The sequence below is a fragment of the Musa acuminata genome, chromosome BXJ1-9 (assembly GCF_036884655.1).
Source record: "Musa acuminata AAA Group cultivar baxijiao chromosome BXJ1-9, Cavendish_Baxijiao_AAA, whole genome shotgun sequence".
NCBI classification, from domain to species: domain Eukaryota; kingdom Viridiplantae; phylum Streptophyta; class Magnoliopsida; order Zingiberales; family Musaceae; genus Musa; species Musa acuminata.
The window spans coordinates 14,551,503-14,570,874 of NC_088335.1; the positions used below are offsets into that span (position 1 = coordinate 14,551,503).

At 37.9% G+C, this 19,372-nt stretch overlaps 2 protein-coding genes across 3 annotated transcripts; both read right to left on the bottom strand.

Annotated features, from left to right (window-relative positions):
* Positions 1-43: 43 nt before the first annotated feature.
* On the bottom strand, positions 44-8,345 carry LOC103998444 (putative BPI/LBP family protein At1g04970). Its single transcript, XM_009419922.2, has 6 exons — positions 7,883-8,345; positions 7,187-7,326; positions 4,699-5,050; positions 2,734-2,982; positions 1,166-1,291; positions 44-468 (listed from the first exon to the last, which is right to left on the bottom strand). Exons 1-6 carry the CDS (start codon positions 8,306-8,308, stop codon positions 277-279), a joined length of 1,485 nt encoding a protein of 494 aa, XP_009418197.2. The 5' UTR covers positions 8,309-8,345; the 3' UTR covers positions 44-276.
* An 8,224-nt stretch (positions 8,346-16,569) lies between these two features.
* Positions 16,570-18,971, bottom strand: LOC135584366 (fasciclin-like arabinogalactan protein 7). 2 transcript variants are annotated; one of them, XM_065083343.1, is made up of 2 exons: positions 18,705-18,971; positions 16,570-17,633 (listed from the first exon to the last, which is right to left on the bottom strand). In XM_065083343.1, the coding sequence occupies exon 2, from the start codon at positions 17,609-17,611 to the stop codon at positions 16,850-16,852; it is 762 nt and encodes a 253-aa protein (XP_064939415.1). In that variant the 5' UTR covers positions 17,612-17,633; positions 18,705-18,971; the 3' UTR covers positions 16,570-16,849. The 2 variants fall into 2 exon arrangements, with proteins under 2 accessions (XP_064939415.1, XP_064939416.1); XM_065083344.1 differs by lacking the exon at positions 18,705-18,971 and adding an exon at positions 18,546-18,698.
* Between the last annotated feature and the right edge of the window lie 401 nt (positions 18,972-19,372).

Here is a 19,372-nt window from a genome sequence, read left to right on the forward strand (position 1 = left end):
ATACACAAGTGATGATTGGAAAAATTGTACACATGACAAAACATAAAAAAAAAACCCAATTCATGTATATATGTATTTTTAGCATAATGTTCGAGCTCGTGTACATAGAATACTGTACAAAATAAAAGAAAAAGCTGAAGGTATATAATGCTTTCACAATCACACATTAGTACTGAACATAGAGAAAGGATTCTACTTCAATCTGCACACATTTGTACTGAACATAGACAAAGGATTCACTTCAATCTGTATGGTCGCTTTGAGTGTGATTGAAAATTACAAGGAAGAGATCACACCAGTCGTTTTGTTGAATGCTACATCAGAGCATACAATCATCATTGAGTTGGCAGTAAGGATATCTGCATGTTGCAGGGTGAAACCGTGGACAATCGGCAGAGGAAACCCTTTCCGGAGATGCGTGTTCACATATGGCACGAAGACTGTGTTCAGGAAAACTCGCATTACTCCCTGCATCGACATTAAAATCTACTAAGTGTCTTTCCTTAATACCAATCGCTATGACAAACAATTAGCATAAAGTTGAACGTGAAAAACAGACGAAGTGGAAGCAATGCAAATTTCCACATTACGTTAAAAACTAACAAAAGAAACAATAAACATCAGATAACTCTCCCCCAAATTTCAAACCTTCATATCTTAACCAGGAATGCTCCACCGGTTTGTGTAAACTGTGAAATTAACTCCAAGTAATAAGAACCAGAGTATGCACGATGAACCTTCCGGTGAAATAATTAGATGAGCACTCAGCAGATCCAATTTTTTTGGATTTTGATGCCCCATGAAATGTTTTAAGACCATAGGAGGACTCCTCAAGTTCCATTTACGTAGAACATTGTGGTTTTGGCGAATTCGTCATGAGCAAATGAATATTTAGTGGTGCTCGAAAGATTAATTCAGTTTTATCTCATACTGTCAATATGATGCATAGTACTGATGCAATACATGTGGTATCATTCATCTCTTGAAAAGTAAAAATCTTGAGGACCATGCTTAGCATGGTTTTAACCAAAATGAGACTCTCTTTGTCTCAAGATCGCAAATGACAATAGGCAGTCAGAAATTCATATGAAAACAGATTTCTAACAAAAATCCAGAAAGAAACTTCTGAGCTACAGAAGAAGAGTAATAAGTAGATCAACCATACCTGGATAAGATACATATGAAAGTTGCCTACATCACTCCACTTCAGAGTAAGGGTGAAGTCATCTAATTCAACTTGACCAGCTAGATTATTCCCTGATATCTCGACAACTCCTGAAACGCTAACTAGCTGCAACAAGACAAGCGACAAGTCCTCAGATCATGGTACATGGAAGCAATCAATTTTGCAATGCTATGAAAGAACATCAATATTAAAAACCTGCAATCATCAATAAAAAGATTTAACTTAATTGCACTCGTAGGATCCAAGGAAGAACCCTGGCTACCAGCGCAAACATTCATATTAAATATTAAAACCTGAGGCATCGCAAAAGCATCAGCAGTAGTGCATATGTGTATGTGTTTCGTGTAGACGCAAAAAACATTCCTAACAACACCTGCAGCTCTCGACAAGCTGGATTATATGCAGTAATGTTTTAGTTGTAGTTAAAACTTAAAAGTGTTATCCTAATACACATTGTGATCAGCAAAAAGCAATATAAACTTATAGAAAGCTATTCAAATTGACAATGGACTGTCATAGTCAGGATCAAGCTTCATAGAAACAGATTTGTTATCCATACTATTACTTTCTTCAGAGGGGATGACAAGTTGACATAAATGCTCAAAACTCTCCATTTTGTCCACGAACCATCTAAAATGAAAAGGTTCATAACAGAATCAACAACTAAACACAAACCTTGTGATGCATATAAGTAGTGGTGTAGTTTTTGAACCAAAGAAATAATATGGTTCACAAGAATATCCCAAGATGCATTTAACTACTTGAGTTCATCGAATCTTTGCCTAGCTGAGCTGTTGCAATAATAATTCTGTGCTTCTTCAGAAATGCAATCCCCTCTGGCACTATAAAAATGATACCATTTTATAAATTATTTTTATAAGTTTTCAAATATCAACAAAGGCAATCCAAGTCAAAATTTTCTTTCTTTATACTTGCATTAGCTCTAAACTTGGTGATAGTATCAAGGTTGCTCAAGTTCAAAATCCTTTCACCATTTGAGGTTAGATCCCCCACTACTCATATAACTGGACTGGTACATGTGAAACTCCTTAAAGATGAACCGAAAAATGTCTATATAGAATACAATATAAAGCCACCATCCCAAGACAATCATAAAGGAGTAGAAAAATGTATGAAAAACTATGACCCTTCAACAACAATCTGTTTTAGATAGCACTACATATGAAAATATAAAAAGAGAGTTCAATAGATAATGGGCATAGCAAAATTTCAAATATAACATGATCAAGTCATGTTGTTTAGATTAGGTCATGAAACTGTATTATCAATTACCTTGTTCAACTTGACCTTGCTCTTACCCATTTCAACAAAAATAGGATAACAATTTGTGAACAAATTATATGCCTCTCTGTATGAAGTAAAGAAGAATATATATAGACGTACTGAAGTCACCTATTGTCTAAAAGCACTAAGACCAGTGTATAGCTCTAGCATATATACATACAGAAGCATTAATGTATACCATGCATTAGATTATAATTAGCAGAACCGACATCATCTATAAAATTTGCTTAACGATCAATTACCACTGATATGCAAGCAACAGGAATTGTCTTACTGCCATCCAAGACATCAATGGTCATGTCTAAAGAAATAGTTGCCCCTATTTTTTGTGGTGTAATCCATATGCCCGGTGGAGAAGTTAATGACATATTCAACAGCATGTCATCATTAGGGTACTTTTTGTACAATTGGGGAATAAGATACTTCCACCTAGCAGTGTTCAGAAAAGACTGATCAGGTATTTTTTCCACAACCCAATGCATCACTCCTGCCTAAACCAAATAAGAGAAAAGTATTAGCACAACAGTGGAAGCAATCAACATGGAAGAATACAAACATCAGCTTTTTCAGAAAGAAAAGCTATTTTATTTTTGCTAAAATTATTTTATTTACAGCACTAAAGCCACATGGATGATTATAACAAAACCAAGTTTTGATTTGTATAATGTGCCATTTAGTTAAAAAAGGAAGGTCCAATCCATGAAACTCCCATAAACGCAGAACGGTCAATGGATGCAATCTTATCCTTACAAGTGGAAAGATTGTTTCTATGCCTGTAACCCTGAACAATCAGGTTTATCCATGCCACTGTATCGTAGTTTAATTAAAAATTAAGTTCCCAGCACAATTATAATTGTTCAAACCAAGGATTAAAATATCGTATCGTACCGGAGTTTCGACGCTCACTCCGTACGGTACGATACTGTATACCGAGTGATATACCGTTCGGTATACTGCTCAGTATATATATATATATATATATATATATATATAATTCGACGACGTCGCCTCTCTCTTCTCCCAAGTGGGGCGACGTCACCGAGGCGATGTCGCCTTATTTTTATATATGTATAAATTAATAAATATATATATATATATATAATATTATATATATACATATATATATATATACACATATATATATATATACACATACATACATATATATATAAATATTTATATTTATATATAAATATTCTTATTAAAGGCAACGTCGCGTCACCTCGGCGACGTCACCGAAAAGGCCGACGCGATGTCATATATATATATAAATATATATTAATAAATATATATTTATATATAATATTATATATACATACATATATATATACACATACATACATATATATATAAATATTCTTATTAAAGGCAACGTCGCGTCGCCTCGGCGACGTCGCTAAAAAAGGCGATGCGATGCCGCTTTATATATATATATATATATATTCCGTTCCGTCCGATAACGGGCGGTCCTTGTACCGATCAGCTGACGGACCGGTACATACCACCCGTACCAGGCGGTATTATTCGAAATTGCATACCTTGGTTCAAACTTATTATTAGAACAATCCAACCGTCCACAAGTTAATACATGAGAGCAAAAACTCCGCAAATGTCCGGAATGAAGAAAATTGTTAGCCATTAGATTGTGTAGAAGTCAAACAAGGAACCCTTTGGAACCTGGTTTTGTTGATAAAAATATAAGGACTTTCTGTTTGGGAATAACAGTCAATTCTGAACCACTACCAAAAAAGATACAGTGTGAAAGCTAGTAAATGCTGCTACAATCTCATAGATTCACCAGCATAGAACAAAGGCTGTAGAAAATTAACCATTTCTTCCAAATAATTTATAGATATTTTTTCTCTTTAAGCCAGGACATGAAGCACTTTTCTCTAGCATTGTCAACTACCAAAAAAACCAACAAATTGCAAGTGTAGAGTACAAAATGAGTACACATTGTTATTATACCTAATATGTGCCTTTTTATCATGGACAAGAAAACCATAGATACATGGCACACAACCACATGCTTCTTTGTGACAATTCTAATATTTGTGTGTTTGATATGGTCTGAAACCAAAAAAGAAGTATTATGGAACTTCACATAACAATCAAATGTCTTTCTTATTAAATAAGCATGGCCCAAAAATTTCCTCAAGTGTCTCTACCTACAGGCAAGGTTAATCAGTGATGTAAGAGAAGGTTACCTGGAAATAGACATCAGATGCTGAGTTAAATACAGATTCATCCAATGACATCCAAAGCATCTTTTGTGTCCCATCACAAGAATGTGAAAGTTGTGATGTCTTCTGAAAGTAACCACGGGCAGAAGTTTTGTCCAGTGAAATGAATAAGCCATTAATATCAAACTCAACAGAAAAATTTGTGAAAGTCGGGTCATTCACAAATGTGACATTTAGAGCAGAAACTTTGTCCACATCAATTTTGTTTGGAACAGTTTTCAGCAATGAATCAAGCTTTAGTGCCCCTTCATTTATCTTCTTCACAATTGCATCCTCTACAGCAGATCTGATCTGATCTGCAAAAGCATTTAGAAACCTGGAAAGTATGAATGGAGCAGGAAGATATTTAGTCAAAAAGGCTGCCTGACATGGAAGAAAAGAGCATATAAAATTACAAAGCAGACACAATAGGTGTCAACTGATCTGATGAAAGAGCATGATACAAGATTGACTCAAAGTTCAATTTTAGATGAGTTTATATCAACTTTACTTCTGAATAGAGTCAAACGTTATCTATTCATTAAGCTGTAAACACTTCAGGACATTTTTTTCATACTCTGTTCAGTGGCCACACAAAGAAGCATTTTGCGCCCAACATCTACTTGTTGTTGATGAGAGTTAACTTCGGTAAAGAATTAGTTAAAACAACTATTATGTAATCAAACTCATGCTTTGAATGATCAAAGTTTCTCTTTCAGTATAATTTTGCATGCCACAAATTTGACTATTTTTGCAAAGTTCTGTTGGGATGGACCCCTTTGAAATTAAATTTATGAGCTAAATCTCCTTATGTAGATCTCGAAGAGATTGATAAAATTATGAGTTTTACTCTTTTCACATCTCACAGTACAAAGCATGATTGATGTCTGATTAGAAACCTAGATGTGACTGCTAGGAACAAGTGTAACTTCAGGTGATCTCTTTACTTCCTCTGGCTATTTCTCTCCCTCTCTCCTTTTTCCTTCTAATCCTCGCTCTCCATGATATCACTCATACTAGTACCAAAAATATAAAAAACCCTTTGTTTGCTGAATTCATCAATTGACCATCCTGTTATGTACATCAATTTCCATACAATATCTAGCACCGCACCTCCAAATGTTTTCCAATTTCTATCAAAAACTCAAGTGAAAAATAATGTTCAAAACCTTAAATCCAATCAGACACATGATTTCGTAACCTCATAGTCCTTAAATTGGTCCCATTGAAACTGGGCTAAACACCTGAATTCCATCCAAGCATGATTTTGAATAGCAAACTACACTGAAAGTTAAAAATTAAAATGTGCCTGCTAACTCGTTTAGAGTACCAAAGCCTTTGTAGCACTCAAAGTTTAGAAGAAGTGTCATCATTTTCATGATTCCACATTGGATCCCTTTGAAGAAATGCCCTACATTCCACAATGACTTCTCTTATTTTGGCATGACCAAGGAGTATTCATTCGAACAGATAACAAGTTTTTGCCCAAGAAACCTGAGGCCTATTGTGTAATCATAGTATTAACTCTAATTTGTATAATTTTTAGCCTGTTATTCACTACTTTATGCTACATTTTGATTGAGTGATTTAAAATTCATGAGTATGTTGGAATTTGTTTCGTAAGATAAAATGTCATTGATTCTCAGTATCAACACAACTGATTTTTTTCTTTATCAGAAGCTCATTATCTTGAAATCACTCTAAGTAGAATAAAGTCCTTCATTCTCTCAGACTCTCTACAAATGAATAGACACTTACATCTCATAAGTAGGAATATGAAGAAAGTAGTATGTACAAGACACTTGATTTACAAATGTGATAGTTCATACTTCAGATCCATGATTATAAATTCAAGAACAGTGGAAGAACATGCAATTCCTGCTGAAGCCATGGCTACCTTCAATTAGTCAAGTTTGACTTCAACCAATTAATTATCTTGTTATATCTCCCTCCATGTGAGACTAGATGATTAAGATGAAAATGATATCACCAACAAACACTATAGCAAACATCTTAGAGTTACTTTGGAAATTATATCTGTGTAAAGGTACAACAAAGGACGTAAGAACATATCCAATCATTTGAAACTATCAGTTTATAAACTCTAATGAAGTTTGTCAAAATACACCAACATTGCATTTTATTTAATTGTCCATGTTTAGAACAATAATTACAAGATGTCCACCCTTTATTATTGTAGAATCAGGTCAATGTTCTATAAAATTAGCCAGCTTCATCAAATGGTCTTGGATTTATTACCTAGGTTCAATGTAAACTTGTAGTAACCAGGTTTATACTGTGTTCGGAAAGAAAAATATATCAGTCACAAAACACCATTTATTTGGAAAAAAAAATATCGGTATTAAAAAAAGATTACCAAACAAGAAAAATATATTGACTGATCAAACACAAAACAGATCATGCAACATAATTGGTTTCAATCCATGTATGTCCATCGATGTATCTCACATACCCTTGGTAGAACCAAGAAGCTCCTCCATTCAAGGTTATGACAAAATTTTTCATGTAACAACCACATTGTGTAACAGACAGTTCCAGTGTCCCATTTTTATTCTCCATGGTCATGGTTAATCCAACTTCCATGCCTTCAACCTTGCTTCAAAAAGCAGAAAAAAGAGTGGTGAATCTAGAATGTGCCAGCTTGCAAATCATAAAAGAAAAGTCCTAGTTGTCAGAACACAGGAAGACAATCAACAAAACCAGACATCAGCTCGGATATAAAAAAAGAAGTAATATACTTCTGAAAGAACAAAAAAATGACATACTAAAACTTTAGAAATACTGATGACAGTAGAAAAAACACTGAATGTTACTAGTTAATGAGATATTACTGCCAGCAAATTTGAAGACGAGATTATGCTGACCAACTGAAAGCTTTCAAAGAATCAATCAGAAGTTTACTGCAGCACACTTGACAAAAAAAATGAGGAATCGATTTTGTCGTAGTTAGATATGTACATCCACATCAATTTGACTTCTCTTGACTATCTTCTACAAACTACACAGTAGTACATTTTACGCAATGTCAAGTAGGCAACCAAACAATCAATTCATGTTAAAGTATACAAAAGAATAAACAGCTACAATGCATCAAAGTCCAATTCTTAGACACCATAACGACACCAAAGAGCAATCAGTGGGGTAATACCTGAATGAACGCGCCCCCTTTATCGGAGATTTCGAAAGGGACAAACCAAGTTGTGTAGGAATAAAACCAATCCATGCTCAAGTTAGCCGTGGTGCCGGAGGCGACGATGACGATCCCGGACTCCCCAGGCTGGACCGTCGACGAGGAGACATGGATGGCCTCCAGGGTAATGTTGGAGGCGACCATACGGACCACGCCCACGATCGGGATCCCCACGGACTTCTCGATGTCGCGGATGCGGAGCGAGGTGAGAGTCTCAACCGCCCGCTCGACGAGCAGGTCCTTGGCAAACGCGAGGCCTTTCTCGGAGACGACAGCGGAGATGTAGGCGTCATCGGATTGGAGTCGTAAAGTGCTCGAAGAACCTAATGAGACCGAGAGGAAGAGGAGGGAGAGGAGCAGGCGGAAGAGAAGGGGCGACGCCATCCGGGACGAAGACCACCAAATGAGGGGGAGGAAAAGAGGCCCATTTTTATTTCTTTTTCGGAGGGTTTTAAAAAGATAAGTATAAGAAATATGGTGGGACAATCCATCCAGGATCCAGGAATTCTCTCTCATCGAACCGTCAGTCTGGGATATGGACCCGCGACAGTCAAACGAGTAGAATGCCTGAATGGCGTCTGAGCTATTACAGGAAACCGATCGATGCGAGGAATTGCTTGCTAGATTGAGTTTGCCGGTGTCTGGTTGCTCCTCGTCTCCTTTCTCTATTATTGGGAGCAAGAAAACATCTCCCTACCCGCGTGCATTCATACCCGTTCTCATACCCTGTCATATTGCACTATCAGAGGCCCACAAGAGTGACGGATTTAATACCGGTTGCGATGCATTTATTAGGTGTTCGGTACTTTTGGCCCCTTCCATGTATCGTGATCAGCTGTTGGGTAAAATGGGAACGCTACGGTAAGAATATATTTTGGAAGGATTAATACGTCCTTTTATCATAAAACCTCCCAACAAAATCCGTCCGTCGAGTCAAACATATGTTTCGTTTGATTCACCGCCTTGAGATGCGTGCAACCACATTATAACCTGGGTTTGATGCGGATCCAAGATTCACATCCGATCCGATAAGCGTATCGTTCTAAGTATGTTTGATATAATTAAAGCAGGTAACTGAATTAACAGGTAATTATTGGGATTGTATCCGTGATAAGCCACAGCTAGCTCTCCAAGCCGCATAGTTCGTTCTGAGATATGGAACACAAAACCAGCGTCCTTGCACACGTAGTTGAGATATGGAACACAAGTTTAACGATGGTGTTAAAGAAAAAGGATTTGAGAGAAGAATAAGAAAAGGGAGAAAGGGTTTTGCCAAGAAGATGACGAGAGTTTTGTTCCTGACAGTAACGAGAGAGGCACAAGTCCTCTCCTCCTCCCTTTCTCTATTATCTTGTCAGGCTCTACTTCAAAATCTTTATGCTTCCCATGCACGGCGACTAATATATTTTTATTTCTAATAGGTTGTACATTAATATGACATAGTAATGACTAATGTCCGATCCTTAGGGAAGGGTAAATACTTTTACCTCTAATTTTTCTTCTCATGCATGGGTTTCGAATCTCGAAAATTAAACTAAAGATTTAAAAATCTAATCCCGACAACATTGATCGAATCCAAACTCGATTATCATGGGGCCCAAGAAACCCCAGGCCGAGAATGTTCCCCGTCCTCCCCTCTCACTTGCAGGCCGGCCTCCGTGTGATCAACATTGTCCTCATGTTCTTGGTTGAAGAATCTACCTCTCTCTCTCTCTCTCTCTCTCTCTCTCTTTCTCGGTTTCTCAATGCCTTCAAATGTGTCGGTTAAGCCTTGAGTTTTGATGACTTATTTTCTATGCCTATATTATCAAGGTTCATGTTACATAACTACATTAATTGGGTCTATATCAGTAATTAATTACCTTGTTTTAGTTATGAGAGAGATGAAATGTATCGTACTCTAATAAAGATACATAATGAGTCTTGTTTATTCATAGTATTAATGATTTATCTCGAGAACAAAAATTAATTTGACCTATCCCAAAACTCGAATATTTGTATAATATAAGAATCACTCCAAGTTAATTGTTAAAAGTTGATAATGAATATTCTTCATATTGAACCATACTCTAACGAGTTGATGGGCATATAAAGAGGAATAACCTTTCTATATGAACAAATACTAGAAGACCATAATACGTAACGGAATTAAATAGAAACACAATCAAACAGAACACCAAGATATACGTGTAAAACCCCTTCAATGTGAAGGGTAAAAACCACGGGACAAACTAGAGATAATCCACTATGAGAATAATGAATATACAAATCTCAATCTCTTGCCCTAAACCCTAGCAATAATCACAAGAGAATAACTGAGATACAAGGATTACGTCACTGCCCACAATATCTAAAACCTCCCCAAGTAATCACAGCAAGAGTCTACTGTAGATTTGATCTAACCTGAGATGAAAACACTACTAGATGATTGAGAACAGTCTTTCTGCGTTGTCCTTGTCTTCTTCCCTTTCTTTCTCTTCCTTTTCTGCCTTGTTCTCCTTCTTCTCTTTAGAATCCCATGGCCCTCAAGATCTGCCTCGTTACTGCCTTTTTATAGTCTTTTTCTGCTTCTAAAATGTAGCCACCACACCCCCCTAATCTTAATTATAGTTAGGTTAAGAGGGGGTGTGGGCTGTGGGCTGCCCTAGCCCACATGGGCTGAATATGGGCTATCAGCCCAACAACCTCCTCCTTCAGCCCATAAGGGAGGCTGTCCCATGACTCCTCAATGTGAAGCCATGCCGACCAGCTGTCGGCATATCTCCTGTCTTTCTTTTGGTAAGGTCTTCGTCAACATGTCTGCTCCGTTGTCATCTGTATGAATTTTCTGAAGCTGCAACTGCTTCTCTTCAAATACATTTCGAATCCAGTGATATCTGACATCTATATGCTTTGATTTGGAATGAAACATTTGGTTCTTACACAAATGGATGATACTCTAGTTGTCACAATGCACCACATAATTTTCCTGTTTCAGCCCCAATTCTTGTAAGAATTCTTTCATCCATAACATTTCTTTGCATACCTCTGTAGCAGCAATATATTCTGCTTCTAATTTGGAATGAAACATTGGGTTCTTACACAAATGGATGACACTCTAGCTGTCACAATGCACCACATAATTTTCCTGTTTCAGCCCCAATTCTTATAAGAATTCTTTCATCCATAACATTTCTTTGCATACCTCTGTAGCAGCAATATATTCTGCTTCTATGGTAGAGAGAGCAATACACCTTTGCAACCTAGATTGCCATGACACATCTCCCCCTGCAAAAGTAAGTACATAACCTAAAGTAGACTTTCTCGTATCTATATCTCTTGTCATATCTGCATCTGAGTAACCTATCAACACATGTGGTCCACCTCCAAAGCTTAAACAAACCTTAGAGCTCCCTCTGAGATATCTAAAAATCCACTTCATTGCTGCCCAGTGCTCTTTGCCTGGATTTGCAAGAAATCTGCTAGTAACACCCACTGCATATGCGATGTTCGGCCTCGTACATACCATTGCATACATTAAACTTCCAACTACTGAAGCATAAGGAACCTTTTGCATTTTCTCCTTCTCCTCATCACTTGACGGACTCTGTTCTGAGCACAACTTGAAGTGACTTGCAAGAGGAGAACCAACTAGTTTTGCGTTGCTCATACTGAATCTTTCCAATACCTTCTCGATGTATTTCTCCCGTGACAACCAAATCTTTCCAATACATAGTATTTGCTTTGCTGGCCCCATGTCCTTCATTGCAAAAGACTCACTCAGTTCCTTCTTCAACCTATCAATTTTAGACATATCTTTCTCAAGAATAAGCATGTCATCAACATAAAGTAAGAGAATAATAAAATCCTCACCAAACCATTTGATGTACACACAATGATCTGAAGCCGTTCTTTTGTATCCATTTTCTATCATAAATGAATCAAACTTTCTGTACCACTGTCTTGGAGCTTGCTTTAGCCCATATAAGCTCTTCTTCAACTTGCAGACAAAATTATCTTTACCTTTGACTTTGAAGCCTTCTGGTTGCTCCATATAAATTTTCTCCTCCAAATCACCATGAAGGAAAGCTGTCTTCACATCTAACTGCTCAACCTCCAAGTCCTGGCTAGCAGCAATACCAAGAGCAACACGAATAGAAGACATTTTAACAATAGGAGAGAAAATCTCTTCAAAGTCAATACCTTTCTTTTGACCAAAGCCTTTCACAACCAATCTAGCTTTGTACTTTGGTTGAGAACAATATTCTTGAGTCTTCAACCTAAAAACCCACTTGTTCTTCAAGGCCTTCATTTCATTTGGTAGCAACACCAAATTATAAGTGTAGTTCTTCTAAAGAGCATCCATCTCTTCCTACATAGCAACTAACCACTTCTCTTTCTGCTCACTTTCAACTGTTTCCTGGTAACTCTCTGGTTCACCTGCATCAGTAAGCATCACATACTCATCTGTAGAGTATCTTCTGGAAGGTTGACGTTGTCTAGAAGATCTTCTCAACTAAGGTTATGTTGGAACTTGCTCTCCTACTTCTTCTTGCTCAACATGTCCTGCAGGTAGATCAACATCAGGCTCTACACTATCTTTCTGCACATCTCCCCCATCACCATGATGTACTGGAGGAATAACTGGGTCACAATCTGCTAATCCTTCTGCAGAAGTCTTGGCCTATGTCTTCTTCTTCAAATCTTCAAAGGTTTGATCCTCAAAGAAGACAATATCTCTGCTTCTGAATACCTTCTGCTTTTCTGGATCCCAAAGCCTGTAACCAAAATGATCATGTGAGTAACCAAGAAAAATACATTCTTTAGACTTACCATCCAGCTTGGACCTCTCATTGTCTGGAATATGTGCAAATGCGCAACAACCAAATACTCTCAAATGCCTATAGGAAACATCTTTCTCTGACCATACATGCTCTGCAACATCACCATCTTGGGCTGTACATGGTGATAAGTTGATCACATCAACTGCAGTCCTTAAAGCCTCATCCCAAAACCTTTTGGGTAGCTTGGCCTGTGAAAGCATACATCTAATTTTTTTCATGATGGTGCGATTCATCCTCTCTGCAATTGCATTATGCTGAGGTGTACTAGGAACTGTCATCTCATGTTGGATCCCATGTGACCTGCAATAGTCATTAAACAATCCTGTATACTCACCACCATTATCTGATCTTATGCATTTCAATTTCCTTTCTGTCTCTCTTTCAACCCTAGCATGAAACTCTTTGAAGACATTAATAACCTGATCTTTGGTCTTCAAAGCATAGGCCCAAACTTTCCTGAAAAAATCATCTATAAAAGTGACAAAATAAAGTGCACCACTTATACCAAGAACATCAACAGATCCACCAAGAGTTTTTGTCCTCAAAGGACCACATACATCTTTATAAACACGGTCTAAGGCATGCATTTTTCTAAATAAAGCAATACTAGCAAATGAAACTCTATGTTGTTTACCAGCCAAACAATCAATACAAGGGTTCAGATGTATACCTCTGAGATCTAGCAATACCTCTCTCTTGGAAAGAACTTGCAGCCCCTTCTCGCTCATGTGTCCCAATCGCCTATGCCACAACTCTATATTGAAGTCTTTCTCTGTAGCATTTAACTGCTCACCATAAGCTTTAGCCTACAACCTGTACAAAGTATAACATTTCTTTCCACTAGCTATAACAAGAGAACCCTTACTGAGCTTCCATTGCCCTCTGTGAAATCTGCTTTTATAGCCTTCATCATCTAGTCTTCCAACTAAAATTAAATTCAGCCTCAAGTCAATCACATGCCTCACATCCTTAAGCACCAACTTGCAGCCAAGGTTGGTCTTTAAATGGATATCACCGATGCCAATGATGTCTGCTGTGCCATAGTTGCCCATCTTGACAACACCAAAGTTTTCAGACCTGTATGTAGCAAAAAACTCCCTCCGTGGTGTAGCATGATAAGAAGCACATGTGTCAATCACCCACTCAAGATCCTGACACACATAAGAAAAAATATCATCAGAAAGAGACAAAATCAAATAATCACCACCTTGCACTATAGCTGTAGTATTATCCTTTGACTCTGTAGACTCCACTTCTTTTCCTTTTTTCTTGTTCTTCTTAGGTTGCTTACATTGGTTCTTGTAATGTCCTTTCTCACCACAGTTATAGCAAACAATATCTTTTCTTGATCTTGACTTGCTCCTACCCATACGTGAACTACTTCTAGACTTTGACCTTCCTCTGTTCTCTGAGATAAGTGCCTGTGAATCATTCTGAGATGTTGCTGAACTCTTTCTTCTCAACTCCTCATTCAACAAACTGCTTGTTACTTGACTCATAGTGATAATACCATCTAGCGCAGAATTACTAAGGGAAACCACCAGTGTCTCCCAACTTTCTGGTAATGAACTGAGAAGTAACAATGCCTGCAACTCATTATCAAGAGATATTTTCATAGAGGATAACTGGTTAGTAATACTCTGCATTTCATTCAAATTCTCAGCAATAGAAGCACCCTATCTATATTTTAGGTTCACAAGTTTTCTGATTAAAAAAGCTTTGTTGCCAACTGTTTTTCTTTCATAGAGACTTTCCAATTTTTTCCAAAGAGAATATGCAGAAATTTCAGTAGAAACATGGTGAAAGACACTATCATCAAGCCACTATCTAATAAACCAAATTGTTTTTCGATCTAACCTCTTCCACTCATCATCTGTCATAGTTGTAGGCTTTGCACTATCCCCCTGCAAAGGTCCACACAAATCTTTGCAATGTAAGAGATCTTCTATTCTTGGTTTCCATATCATCCAATTATTTCCATTCAAACTAATCATGCGAGAATTATTACTGGCTTCCATATTCAAATATAAAAAATTAAATCACCAAAACCTCGCTCTGATACCAGTTGATGGGGATATAAAGAGGAATAACCTTTGTATATGAATAAATACTAGAATACCATAATACGCAGCAGAATTAAATAGAAACATAATCAAATAGAATACCAAGATTTATGTGGAAAACCCCTTCAATGTGAAGGGTAAAAACCATGGGGCAAACTAAAGATAATCCACTATGAGAATAATGAATATACAAATCTCAATCTCTTGCCCTAAACCCTAGCAACAACCACAAGAGAATAACTAGGATACAAGGATCACGTCACTGCCCACAATATCTAAAACCTCCCCAAGTAATCACAGCAAGAGTCTACTATGAGAATAATGAATAATGAATATACAAATCTCAATCTCTTGCCCTAAACCCTAGCAACAACCACAAAAGAATAACTGGGATACAAGGATCACGTCACTGCCCACAATATCTAAAACCTCCCCAAGTAATCACAGCAAGAGTCTACTGTAAATTTGATCTAACTTGAGATGAGAACACTGCTAGATGATTGAGAACAGTCTTTCTACGTTGTCCTTGAATTCTTCCCTTTCTTTTTCTTCCTTTTTTGCCTTGTTCTCCTTCTTCTCTTTGGAATCCCGTGGCCCTCAAGATATGCCTCGTTGCTGCCTTTTTATAACATTTTTCTGCTTCTAAAATGCAATCACCACACCCCCTAATCTTAATTAGGGTTAGGTTAAGAGGGGATGTAGGCTGCCCTAGCCCACATGGGCTGAATATGGGATATCAGCCCAACAACTCTAACGGTGAATATCCACAAGCGTCTCTTAACAAACCTTCTGATACCAAAGTTAAAAAATTCTAATATATATATATATATATATATATATATATATATATATATATATATATATATATATATATATATATATATATATAAAGTAAGAGGAAGAAGAAACTTTTACTTATCAAACGCTGCACAATAAAAACATTCCTTCGACTGTAACTTTATGAACTTTGAGTGGCATACATATACCTATTTGATGAACAGGTGAACAGTGCTTGATAAATATAAAAAAAGAGGAGAGAGAGAGAGAGAGAGAGAGACAAATCGAAATCTTGAATATAACCAGAGATATGTGTGTGCTGTTCCAATTGGCGACTTGTTGTCAAGCTTTACTACACTTCTTCGCCTGCAATTCTTCTTCCTTTCCAGCTCACAAGTTGCATTGTTTATCTCTGTGCACAAACATGGCAGCCATGGGGATACCCTTATGATGTCAATAGATCAATGGTTCCCTTTAGAAAAACCACTAGCCAGCTGCCTGACCCTTCTTATGTTCTTTCAATCGAGGAAAACAATGGGGTGTCTGCTGAAGAGGACAACAATGGGGTGTGTCTGCCTGACCCTTCTTAGGAGTGCTTAGATTTTTAATAGAAAAAAAAGGGAAATCGGTCTGTATTCAAGGAACATTCGCCACTTCACATGGATCAATTATGCCCTCAATCCACACACAGAAAAAGCATTGCTAAAAAATCTTTACAGTCTTTCTTGGTTCGCATGCTTCGACACCCTTTTGGTTATCACCTTCGTGGCTACTCCTCCGACGCAAGTGGCATGCATCATGATGACAAAGAATGGATTCAACATTTTCCATAGGCTTTGATCATGCACAATCATAGTAGAGAAGCCACAATCATAGATGTAAAGCTATTATTCTAAATTATAAGGCTGATACTAATATAACTTGGCGGTGACCCAAAGACATTGGCCATATCATACTTCGGATGTAAGCTTCCAACAATGTCTTGGAGACGAATAAAACTTGTGGCTTTATATTTATGTGCAGGCAAAGCTCAAAACATATCATCTCAGAAAATTAAGTAAAGCATCACAATATCCTCCATACCACTCACTAAATGAAATAACCAAAAAAAAAACTCAGCACGATGCATTTCTCAAACTCCATCTAAACATAATATCTGCTCCACTAAAAGAATGATCACAAACGAACCAAAAGAAAGCCAAGGCTGTGAATGTGCTGAGCGTCGTACATCGAAGTACTTCCTTCCTCGAGAGCAAATCGCCTCACATGATAAGCATCAGAGTAGCAGAAAGAATCAAGAGCATGCAATCCAAGAGACGAAACGCGGTGGTGTCTGAAGTAGCATCACCGGTCGATGACTCTGCAGATTTGGGCGCAGAAGCAATTCCGCTTTGGGCTGGAGCCAGGTCTGACGGTGTTTTGGTCTCAGGAGCTGGTGCTAGAGCTGGTTCGGTGCTGAAGATTGCCGATGGAAGTAAAACACGATCGATCTCATAAACTGCCACGGGAGCTGTGGAGTAGACGCTGCTGGTTATCTTCGGGTTTGCCCAATTCGAAACAATGTGAATAAGCCCAGATGCATCGGTGACATTCAGAGTATACTGCCCACCGGCGAACGTGCTGACAGGGTTCGAATTGCTCAGGTTTTTGAAATCAGATAGCGAGTAGTACTTGGGGAAAGCATGGTAGAGGAAGAGGGTCTTGAGTTGGTCTCGAGTAAGATTGCCAAGGTCAGACTTTTTAAGCGATGCAAAAGCCGAATCTTTCGGTACAAAGACAGTGATGCCTTGTTTGGTGTTGTTAACTTGGTTCTGAAACGTGTCGATGACTTGGGTTTGCAGGAGATAGTCGAGGAATGTGTTGAAAGGGCCAGCAACCGAGAGTAGATCAGTGAGGTTCACAAAATGTGGGGCAGGTGATGGAGATGGAGGTAGGAATGGAGCTGGTGGAGTTTGTGCGCTCGTAGGAGAAGGCATCGACAGAGCTAGTAGAATACTGGCACAAAAGATCGCAACAGGACCCATTTATCTAAATTTTCTTCACTTCCTGTAATAATATCGATGTGCAAGAAGTGTGATCAGAATAAGCAAACATATGTAGACAAATTCCACTTTTAATTATATGATACTGGATCACAGCATAATCTCTATCTATCTATCTTGTGAGAACAAAGCTTTTCTATATATTAATCTAATCAGCATGGTGGTACCGTTATTCCATGCAGTAGATGATAGATATTATACTAAATAACCAACCGAAAAAGCAGGTTGTACTGCTAAAGCTGTCTTTTCAGTAGAAAACATTCTAAACTCAAAGAACACATAAAACATGAAATCCATTGAAAATTAGATCGATAAAAGCAGCCATCGATTGGTGAAACCAACGACAATGTAATGGCTTTGTATATCATTCACATTCCAAAGGGGGAAGCAAAGCAAAATGATACATGGAGTCACACAGGAACAGCAAGCCCACAAAGTGAATTAATCCGATCCATAAAAGCTAGAGAACTATGTACGGTGATGAAGTAACAAGAACAGACTGACTGCGTCAACCAAAAATATCTTCTGCATCCCATAAACCAAGCACACGAAAGCAACATAAACATCCTTCTTTTGGCCATTATAAACAAATAAATAATGCTAGGGTGAATTATAGACTAGAAGATACAAAGATAATTGAAACCATCACATTATTCCAAATCCCATAGTCGGAAAACCAGGAAAACGAGAGGCAACACTAGACCCAATCCAACCAGGAGCACAAAAGAAGATCTAAAAGCATTCCAACCCCAGATTTATTTCCATTCACAAAGAAATCACAAAGCTTCAACTACAAATTATGACTGTGGAACATGATGCAGTAAGACCCAAAAACAAAAAAAGTCTAGGTACGTGAAAACAAGGGAGGGAATCCCCACACAAGATCCAGGACAATGGAAAATAGGAAGAATCTTACAAGGAGACTATGAAGAACTGAAAATAGGAAGATCAACACCACCAGAAAGCCCCCCTAGACATATTCCTGCCTATATTTACAACAGGCACTACTACTCTTTAAACCAACATGAGAATAAGAAAAGTAAATGCAGCGAGGAGGAGAGTTTGAAGAACTGACCGAACCAGAGGAACGCCGATGTGCCCAGGAGATGCACTATCTCGTGAGGGCAGTCCGATATAAAGTCAGGCACGTGAAACTGTTGTGGCAGGTGGTGAGGTGGGGGCTAAAGAGACGGCAACATGCAGACCAAACGAAGAGAGACTTGCTCCACCCAAGCAACCTGACCTCCCTCCGACCAAATGCCCTCTCTTCCATTCAAGAAGAAACCTTGTCCACCTTGCACTCTACCCAAAGTCCTGACTCCAAATGTCCCACGAGAGACAGAGAGAGAGAGAGAGAGAGAGAGAAAGAGAGAAGGGGAACTCACTGCAATGTGTTATCTCATGAGAATAACAAGGTACAGTGCTTTATTTTATTTTATTTTATTTTTAGGAGATTCTATTAACTTGACACTGAGTTACAAACACTATAATACAAAACATATGTGGCAGAAAGAAAGAAAAAAAATATGGAGATATAAGATCTTCCAAAATTGGTCAGGAATGACTTACAAAATAATGTCAAACAACAAGAGATGTCATGAAAATAATTCTATAGGGTGTAGAGAATAGGAGTAATTCCTTTGAACGTGTTGACAAGCTCCAAAGAAATAAAAACAGCAGTTATTTGGAGTTGCCGAGTGGCCGCATGCCCTTTCAACACAGCACTTGGGCCACTGAAACGAT

Bases quoted from the DNA above. Each gene is read 5' to 3' on its own strand.
- LOC103998444 (XM_009419922.2), bottom strand. From the start codon at position 8,308: ATGGCGTCGCCCCTTCTCTTCCGCCTGCTCCTCTCCCTCCTCTTCCTC. The intron at 5,051-7,186 runs GTATGTGAGATA...CATACTTTCCAG, and splicing joins GCTTCTTGGTTCTACCAAGG to GTTTCTAAATGCTTTTGCAG. The intron at 1,292-2,733 runs GTAATTGATCGT...GTCTTGTTGCAG, and splicing joins CTGTTGCTTGCATATCAGTG to CTAGTTAGCGTTTCAGGAGT.
- LOC135584366 (XM_065083343.1), bottom strand. From the start codon at position 17,611: ATGGGTCCTGTTGCGATCTTTTGTGCCAGTATTCTACTAGCTCTGTCG.